Below are 10,019 nucleotides of genomic sequence, written 5' to 3'. Positions count from 1 at the left end.
TTTTTTACTTTAACACAGAAAATGTTTAAAATGTTTATGTCAATGAAAATATGTATGTAAAAAAAAACTTTCATTTTTCAATGGTTAGAAAATATGTTATTTTTTTAAACCCTCGTTAAAATATTTGTTTTAATCTCTAAAAAGGATCACTGAATAATAATACATGTTTATAATTAATAAACAATTTTAATATGTAATTATTTTTCTGTTAAAAAAGTCTTTTAAAATTTCTAGAAAATGCCTAAATTTGTTCACTTATTTTTTTATTTTATTATTTTAAAATATTACTTTTATTATTACTTTATTTAAAAATCGTTCATTTCAAATTCTGTACATTTATATAGAATAATGAATAAGTTGTTTAATATTTAATTGACTGACTAAAACATGACAAACCACAATAAACACAACAATCCACATGACAAACCACAATAAACACAACAATCCACATGACAAACCACAATAAACAAGTGATTTTATACCTAACTTTTAAAAGCTTTTATTTAAAACTTTGTAAAATGGATTAAACATACTTGGGTTTAAAGTGTAAAAAATACCATGTAAGAACACCATAAGAATCACATTAAGTCTAGCGTGCAGGCGTCTGGCTCGTGGCTCCTGGAACCTTCTCAGCGATCACGAAGTAGTTCCTTCCTTTGTGTGTGATGGAGGATAAGAGAGGAGTGACGGGAGATTCAGCCATACCTGTCAGTCAGAAAGTCAATATTATTATTACTGATTAATAACCTCGGTCATCTCCATGACTGTGTGAACCACCTTTAAGCCTCATTTCACTTATTTTGCAGCAATGATGTAACTCAGTAATTACAAACACACTGATCCTGGTACACTAACACCACCTAAAGGTCGTCCAGGTAAATACCCTTACGTGCAACAGCTGATTTCTATTTAATTTCTTATTAGTAGTTATTTAGTCCTGACAGAAAGTGATGGTTTAAGCCATGCCACATTCTGCACAGATTATTAAACATATTATGTGGCTGGACGTTCTTTCCATTCTTGAATGCTTCTGAGTTGTTTCATAAACCCCCCAGAAACCCATTCACTCCATACACATCTATCTGTTTAGACAATTTGACAATTAGTTTTTATTTTAAACGTTTTGGACTGAAGGCGAATCAGGAGCAGAACTTTGCAATCTCTTGCCCTATATGGTGGAGCTGTTACTATAGAAACGACAATACATTAGAGAGCGTGCAATGATATAAGGAACTATAAGAAGCTCTATTATTTTGGTCTAATTAGCTTTGAATGAAAGAAAGAATGAAAGAAAAGGAAAGAAAAGAAAAAGAGAGGCTGGAACTAATTTACTGCAAGGTTTTACTACAACAAAAAATAGATCCATTAACATAAAAAGCACCAGGTCTTCGTTCATTAAAGGTGCGGTGCACGATCTCTGAAAGCCAATGTTGACATTTGAAATCACCAAAACAAACACGCCCCTAACCCAAATGGGTGTCACTCCTGTTTTGATAGCTCCGCCCCACACATATATACGTAACCCAGCAACTATTATGGCGGATCCTGTTGGATCAGCTGGCCGAGGGGATATTTTTATCAATAAATGAACACAATGAGTAATATTATGGTAATACAGATGTGTTTTTGTAGCACTGTGTGTTGTAGCGTGAAAGGTTTAGCTCTGTTTCACGCGGAAGACGACGTTCGACACCTAGAACCCGAGGCAGAGGTAATGGCAGGTATCCGCCATGTCAATGTTTCAATCGCTTTCTGCTAATGTCACACATGCGCACTGAACACTCTCTCCGCCGCATATTGACAAGACACGCCCCTTTCTGCTCATTGGCTACACGTTTGTTTTGTTTGTCGGCCCGACTCGGTTTTCTGAAGCATTTTTCAAAAATCGTGCACCGCGTCTTTAACAAAACAAACATTTCTGTGGTACAAAAGGATTTAAGGACATCAGGACCATCCTAATGTAAACGTAATGTTTATGAAATCATGGTTGATGATGTTCCAGTGACAGTAAGAGATTTATCCCTCACTGAAAGGGTTTGTGTGAGTCAGGAAGCAGCTCACCGGTGGACACGCAGTGCCGCAGGGACTCCAGGAGGTTTGGGCTGGAGAACTTGACCACGCCTCTGAAGAGCTCGTCTCGGTCACTGAGTGTGTCGTTGCTGCTGCCTCTGTACCGGGTTTCGAGCTGAAGAGAAAAAAAATCTCGTTTTATTCGTAGCTCTAAAAATCAGATTTATTTACTCAGCGTTAATTTGAGCCGTGTTCAGAGTCTAGAAATCAACGACTGAATCTTTTGATCCTGTAATACACAGTTGAATACACAGGTTGAATACACACTAATGAACCCTTTCACGCAGCTGATCTTCTGGACAGTTCATTCAAGGCTTCTTAAAATGTTTTAGTTATTTAAAATATTTTAGGAATATGTATAAGTGCAGAAAACGATCAAACTCATAAAACGTTTTGGTGCCAAAATCCATTAAACAAAAATTTTTGTTTAAAGATTTTAGATTTTAAGATTTCTTTAAACAAGATTTTTAAGAATTTATTTCTTACTGAACTGTGAAAAAAAAGTAAACAACGATCATATCTTAAAAAAAAAAAAAAAAAAAGAATAGAAAAAAAAAAATCACAAAATAATACACTAAATATTTAATAGCCCTGAATGTTATAAATTTATTTATTTATTTATTTATGGACAATCCGTTTACTTTTTGATAACAGATGTCTATTAGACCCCGTGGTACGACATGCAGAGGTTAAAAAGCTGACTTTTTCTTTCACCGTCCCAGGGTAGTAACTTGTGTGGGAAATTAAAGGGGAAAAAAGGCGCACAGAGAATCGAAGGTGTCTTCGCTCTCGTTCTGGCTGATGTTTAAAGGTGGGGTCTCCGATGTTTGAGTAAACTGAGTCGGGCCGACAAACAAAACAAATACAAAACAAATCTGTAGCCAATGAGCAGAAAGGGGTGGGGCTTGTCAATATGGGCGGAGAGAGTATTCAGTACGCATGTGTGACATTAGCAGAAAGCGGTTTTAACATTGACATGGAGGATAAAAACAAAGAAAGAAAGAGAAGAAAGACTTACGATAAGGTAAGAAGTAGGACGTGTTAATATAGGATCAGCTTTCCAGCGCTGGAGAGAACTGAAGGAGCAGGAAGTTGGTCACATATTCACAGATTGGAGTTTCCTGAGTCAATAACTCCTGAGTTAAACGCTGTTACTACACAAATAACACCTCTTTTCTATCGTAGTAATGTAGAGACGCAGCTACAACCGTGTTTTGTGTAGTAACAGTGTTTAGCTCAGGAGTTATTGACTCGGGAAACTCCAATCTGTGAATATGTGACCAACTTTACTTAAGACGCCGAGGCGCTTTTTTCCTTCTCGATAGGTGAGTAACGTTGGTTTTGTTTTGTTACACAGAACTAATATATGTCTTTGTCCTTTACATGATTATGCTTGTGTGTCATTTTTACTTGTTTGTTTATCTGCAATCGTATTGTTCTTCCCTTCAGCTATGATAAAGACACGTTTCTTTCCAATAGTTGCCTGGGTTACGTATGCATGTGTGGGGCGGAGCTATCGATACAGGGGTGGGACCCGTTTGGGTTAGGGGCGTGTTTGTTTTGGTGATTTCAAATATCGACATTGGCTTTCAAACATCGGAGACCCCACCTTTGATGTCATGACGAACGTTTCTTCCTCACCTTGTACACGGCCGTTTCCAGTTTAGGCATCGCCCCAACACCGAAAGCCTCACAGGCCATCTGATGTGTTCTCTCGGCCAACCCCGCATGCTCCTTATCGATGTTAGGATCTGTAGAGAGGAAAATAAATAAATAAATAAATAAATAAATAAATAAATAAATAAATAAATAAATAAATACGACCATCCTGAGCTCCGTCACTGAACAGAAATAACGCTCAGTCTTGATTCGTGATTATAGAAAAATACGAATAAAATGTACACACGCGAAGGAGCAGCGTTCCTTTCCTTTAAGGTCCGTTCCTGATTTGGGAAAACCTGGAGGAAAAAAAAAAAGATATTCAGGACGAGTAACGAGCAGCAGAGCTGAGAAATATGATGATGATGATGATGATGATGATGAAGAGGATGATGATGGAGATAATATCGATGAATGGTGATAAATGACGTCTCAGGACACTTGTTTGGTTTGAAGCAGCTGATTAAAAGTGGAAGAATTTTTGTACTGAACGTTTTTACTCTCCGTCTTTTCAGTAAAAATATCATTAAATATCATTAAATTTTTTTCTAAATGCAATTCTAATATTTTTTTGTGATGCTTCAAACCTACATACATCTTTCATTTTTTCCAGGAAAAAACAAATTCGATCCGATCTTACAACAAACGGGAAAACAGAAATGAAAATGTTCGGATATAAACTCGTACTTTACTGTATGATTTTTTCAAATTTAATTCTACATGCACTTTGTTATATTTTCAATGGATTTGCAAATGCTATGTATATTTTCAGTGTAAATACAGTTATAATTATTTCCCTGACTTTTATCTTTGTTAAAAGTTTTTATTTATTTATTTTTTAAAGTGTCCTAATCTTAAAGGAACAATTATACAGGATTCATATCTATAGGAGTTTTTCAGTAGTAAAACTAGTAGTATCAAAAAAAGGAAAATAAATGGCAATAATAACAATATTAATATTTATACATAAAATAATGTATCTTATTAAATAATCATTCATTCATTCACTCATTTTCTACCGCTTATCCGAACTACCTCAGGTCACGGGGAGCCTGTGCCTATCTCAGGCGTCATCGGGCATCAAGGCAGGATACACCCTGGACGGAGTGCCAACCCATCGCAGGGCACACACACACACACACACACACACTCTCATTCACTCACACACTACGGACAATTTTTCCAGAGATGCCAATCAACCTACCATGCATGTCTTTGGACCGGGGGAGGAAACCGGAGTACCTGGAGGAAACCCCTGAGGCACGGGGAGAACATGCAAACTCCACACACACAAGGCGGAGGCGGGAATCGAACCCCCAACCCTGGAGGTGTGAGGCGAACGTGCTAACCACTAAGCCACCGTGCCCCCTTTAAATAATTATATAATACATATATATTTAAATATTATTTAAACATATTAATTATTAAATATTATAAGTTCTTTATAATTTCACAGCTTAATTTGTACAACATCCGCTGCACGCGCACTCCATACACGTGTCTCATTTTAAATCTGTTCAACAGGGTATAAAAATATTAAAAATCAAAACATGCGTCATTAAATTTCTAGAACTCAATAAATAATTGTATAAATAATCCTGAGAGCTTCACCTGCTGATATTGCTTCATGAGCAGGTCTCGCATGGCGGTGAGGCTTCTGCCGCTCAGGTGAGCCTCGTTTATGGAGGTGTGTCTGGTGGACAGAACTAAAGCCTGAGAACGAGAGCGATAAAAAGCGGTCAGATTCTTACAGACAAATCTACAGCGTGTAAAAAAAAAAAAAAAAAATCTTCAGCTGATGAAGATGTGAATAAAAAAAAAACCTGATAGAGAAAAGGCTTGTGTTTGGTTGAGAGATTGAGGATAAACACGTAGGGAGTCTGGAGGTAATGAACAGCGTAAGTTGGTTTCAGGTGGTTGGGTTTGTTGAGGTTATCACCCCACGCCATACGGATCCACACAGCGCCGTCGTCCTGCTTCCTCATCCTGACGGATACCTGCGACCGCAAAGGATCATGGGTAAGAACCCGAGCTGATACTGAGATCACGTTCATTAATTAAAATAATACAAAAAAAAATAATAATAATAAAATAATAATAGTTTTCTATATATAGCTCCTTTCCACAGTTCATCAGCTAACAGACATCGGGGAGAACACGAATAACAACAATAAACAAACAATAAACAAACAATAAACAACTATCAAAATGCCAAAAATGAACAAAAACAGATGAACACAGTTTTTATTACAATAACCACTCTTTAAGAAGTAAAACAGTACAACAATGTACAAGAAGCTTAATGAACTGAATCTGAAATAAGACAAAAAAAAAAAAATCTTAAAAAAAATAATAAATAACGTGACGTGACGTGAAAATTCAATTTTGCAAAATGAATTGAAATCCTGTTTACGTACAAGTTTACTTCAAGTTCAATTGATCCTCAGCTTGATTTACACAAAAACATTGATTTACATTCAAAAAGTTTTCACACCATAAAGCAGGTTTGTCCCCCTTTACGTTCCCTGGGCCTCGTTTCTAAAGCTATATACAATAAATATGTAGCATGTGCAATGGTTTAGTTTTCTACAGCATTAAACTGCACCGTTACTAATTAATAAATGTTTCTTTTTCTTAGTTTTTCTTTTAAAAATTGTAGGATTTTTCTCGTAGTTTTCATCGTTTCTTTATATTCATGCTGTCCGGTAGCTCTGTCTGTGTTGTGTGTTATTTACACTTTAGTTGCTTTCTTAACCGTAATATTACACACATTAATATTACACAAAGAAAGAAAGAAATAAGTATCATCCATCCATCCTTGGCCTAGATACAGGTCAATATATTTTCCCCTTCTACCTCCGAGAACACTTTATATTGCCATTTACTTCATTATGTCATTTGAGCCTTTTACCTTTTATGGAGTTTTGTGGGCGTCACCAAATGCAAATTAGCTACAAGTGAAGAAAATCAGCGGTTTCCCCAACTAAATAATAAATAAAGCCCAATTTCTTATTTGGATTGTTTAATTTCCTTCACAAACGGATTGTAAAATAATTTATTTTTAATGCCTTACGTGTTGGACGACTTCCTCTAAGTGACATACAAACATCTCCTTAAACTGGGTGAAATCTACAGAAACGGCTTCATCTGTGGAGAGAGAAGAAAAAAAAAAAAACGCAAATGTTTTAACCCAGTTTGTTTATGTGATAATGGTGCAAATGTGATCATGATTAAAAAAAAAAAAAAAAAAAAAGATACCTTCTGCTTCAGTGAGTTTAAATGCATGCCACGTTCCTTGATTCGGGTTTTCTATGTGATCTGATTAAAAAAAATAAATCAGTAAGAGTAAAAATACCAAAATCAGCATCGACACTGTGACACGATAATGTTTCAGCTTTAACGAACAGCTTATGCAGAAGAAATGTAGAAATAAGTAGCGATGCTTAGTAAGAAAGAAAATATGAAATGTAGAAAAAGTAAAACCGATGGAACGAAAACATGATCGACAAACTAACATCCAGCTTCAAGAAGGAAAAATCTCACTCACAGACCATCTCCAGCTTCGTCACGTCTTTTAAACTCAGACTGCTTTCCTGAAGGTAGAGAAAGAAAAGTAAAAAATGGCTAGAGATGCTGTGATTGACAGGACATGGTGCCTCTGTTCCATGAAGACTGAAGGTGACTCTGTGAGGATCCTGAGACATCTAGAGATCTACCAGCTTCAGTTTGACTCTGCGATACTAAAGAGTAGATGCCCACTCCATGTGGTCTTTGAGGACAACAACCTCCTCATCAGTACAACATTTATCAGACTGTATATTTATAATCACACCCTCCAGTGTCACCCAAATGAGGATGAGGTTCCCCTTTGAGTCTGGTTCCTCTCAAGGTTTCTTCCTTTACCATCTAAGGGAGTTTTTCCTCCTCGTAGTCACCTGAGTCACCTCAGACTCGTTCATTAAGGATAAATACATACACATTAAAAATATAAGTCTAATATGAATCTTGAATTTTGTATTATATAAATCTTTATGTTATTCTTTATAATAACCTTTTGTTATACGTTTATGTTCTGTAAAGATGCTTTGAGACGACGTCCATTGTAAAAAGCGTTATACGCGATATACAAATACACATTGTTGTATTAATACTGTAAAACCGTTATGTGTTCAGACTCTATCATTGATATTATTGTGGATCGGAATATCGAACAGACCTGTACAGGCTGTGGAATTTTGAACCTCCACTGAGACGAGGCCGACTCTAAGAATTTTCTACTGCTTATCCGAACTACCTCAGGTCACGGGGAAGCCTGTGCCTATCTCAGGCGTCATCGGGCATCAAGAGATAAACTTGAAATGAACTGAATAAACAGAGCGACTTACATTATATTATTTTTTATACAACTGGGCCATTGAGGGTTAAAAGGGCATTGCTCAGGGGCCGGGGGCACTGTGGCTTAGTGGTTAGCACGTTCGCCTCACACCTCCAGGGTTGGGGGTTTGATTCCCGCCTCCGCCTTGTGTGTGTGGAGTTTGCATGTTCTCCACGTGCCTCGGGGGTTTCCTCCGGGTACTCCGGTTTCCTCCCCCGGTCCAAAGACATGCATGGTAGGTTGATTGGCATCTCTGGAAAATTGTCCGTAGTGTATGAGTGTGTGTGTGTGTGTGTGCCCTGCGATGGGTTGGCACTCCGTCCAGGGTGTATCCTGTCTTGATGCCCGATGACGCCTGAGATAGGCACAGGCTCCCCGTGACCCGAGGTAGTTCGGATAAGCGGTAGAAGATGAGTGAGTGAGTGAGTGCTCAGGGGCACAGCAGTGGCAGCTTGGTGGATGTGGGATTCGAACCTTCAACCTTCTGTGTGCTGGCCCAACGCCTTAACCAGTGGGCTGCCACATGCGTGATGACGTCACACACTGTTATAGACTATAGACTATTAAGTGTAAGAGTTTTTTATAACTCAGTAAAGCTTTGTAGAGGATATAAGGTTAGGTTTGTGGACATACCTCACATTTAGAGATGATATTCTCCAAAAGCAGCCACTTTGGTTGTGTGTAGTCCAGATCCTGGAGCTGCTGTGATGATAAACAGCCCCAGGAACTTAAAGAGCTCTGGATCTTTTTACTGCTTAGTCTTCTTAAAATCCGCTGTAAAAGAGCCCGAGCTTGTTCGTCCATTTTAGAGCTTAGTTTACCGTCTAATTTTAATAGTTTAACGACCTTAAATATATCGGGAGTCACAATAAAGGAGCAGCAGCAGCAGCAGCACAATCAAAATAAACCGCCAAGACTCACCAACGGGTTTGGGATTTTCCTGCTGGTTTCAGATCAGTTAGTCTAACTCAGGTCGTGGGTTCAACCGCTTTACATAAAAACACAAAACTGATCTCGAATCAGTAGTTAGCGTACGCTTGTGCGTCACGTACTTCCGTATACATTAGAGTAAATTTCAAAATAAAAGTCACGGAAACGTTATAAAAGTCCGGTTTGGATAAATAAAAAAATTAAAAAAGGGACACAAATATCGTTCAACGATATAGTGTTTTAGAAAAGCGGAATTTTATTATATGTGTTGATTTTATTGTGTACCTAATACAAATTGTCGGTGAGTGTAAAATTAAAATAGTTTGCGTATTTAACGTTTACTTTAAGGGTTAATGGTGCTGCCAGCTATCGGGGTGAAAGTTCAGCTCTCCTGTATGGTGGAGTCTCGTATACTGTACGACATCATAGCAACACTTTAATGGCGTTTTTAATATAAAACAGAGTTCAAAATCCACCGAAAAACCAAAGGCAGGTTTGTTTGTTAACCTGATTTGTATTTCAGCTCATTGCTAAATAAAGCCACGAGTTCGTTTTAAGCAGAAATGCATGCAGTGTGACTTTGGGTAGGGATTAGAATTAAAGGTTAATTATAATCAGCATCATTTATTTTTTATTATGTGATAAATCACGTGACAGATCAGTAATCTGAGGTCAGGGTGTTGTAACCCAGTGCACATGTACTACACTATTGGAGGTCATTCATTGTTAAACACAAGCTTTGCCCTTCACCAGGTTATTAGACTTGATATAAATAAATAGAAAGCTGGGGAATAGAAAGCATTTGTATAAAAGAAGCATATAAACTGTTATAAAGCATGTAGTCGCTCAGTTCTGATACTTTATAATCGATCTCTATGTTATCTTTATATATTGGTTGTTTCCAGCAGGTTTGTACAATACAATCAACCTGATAAAATACAGAATATGACCAAAAGTGTGTTTATGACCGTTTGTTATACGCACG

At 37.3% G+C, this 10,019-nt stretch overlaps 2 protein-coding genes across 4 annotated transcripts in view; one reads left to right on the top strand and one right to left on the bottom strand.

Moving 5' to 3' along the window:
• Positions 1 to 474: 474 nt before the first annotated feature.
• cenpn (centromere protein N) lies at positions 475 to 9,120 on the bottom strand. The gene is made up of 10 exons (XM_060878533.1): positions 8,738 to 9,120; positions 7,277 to 7,322; positions 6,988 to 7,047; positions 6,803 to 6,876; positions 5,553 to 5,726; positions 5,341 to 5,442; positions 3,977 to 4,028; positions 3,712 to 3,821; positions 2,062 to 2,185; positions 475 to 705 (listed from the first exon to the last, which is right to left on the bottom strand). The coding sequence occupies exons 1-10, from the start codon at positions 8,906 to 8,908 to the stop codon at positions 590 to 592; spliced, it is 1,029 nt and encodes a 342-aa protein (XP_060734516.1). The 5' UTR covers positions 8,909 to 9,120; the 3' UTR covers positions 475 to 589.
• Positions 9,121 to 9,227: 107 nt separating this feature from the next.
• cmc2 (C-x(9)-C motif containing 2) overlaps positions 9,228 to 10,019 on the top strand; it is a 3,134-nt gene continuing 2,342 nt past the window's right edge. The window contains exon 1 of one of the 3 annotated variants that reach the window (XM_060878532.1): positions 9,228 to 9,335. The gene's annotated coding sequence lies outside the window, so the exon portion shown is untranslated. Of the gene's footprint in view, positions 9,336 to 9,376; positions 9,528 to 10,019 lie in introns of those variants that run through there. The other 2 variants (XM_060878530.1, XM_060878531.1) reach the window with 2 other exon arrangements.

This window comes from Tachysurus vachellii, chromosome 9, assembly GCF_030014155.1.
Source record: "Tachysurus vachellii isolate PV-2020 chromosome 9, HZAU_Pvac_v1, whole genome shotgun sequence".
Classification (NCBI taxonomy): Eukaryota; Metazoa; Chordata; class Actinopteri; order Siluriformes; family Bagridae; genus Tachysurus; species Tachysurus vachellii.
Note: the sequence above shows the minus strand (reverse complement) of the source record. Positions and strands in the feature narration are given on the sequence as shown.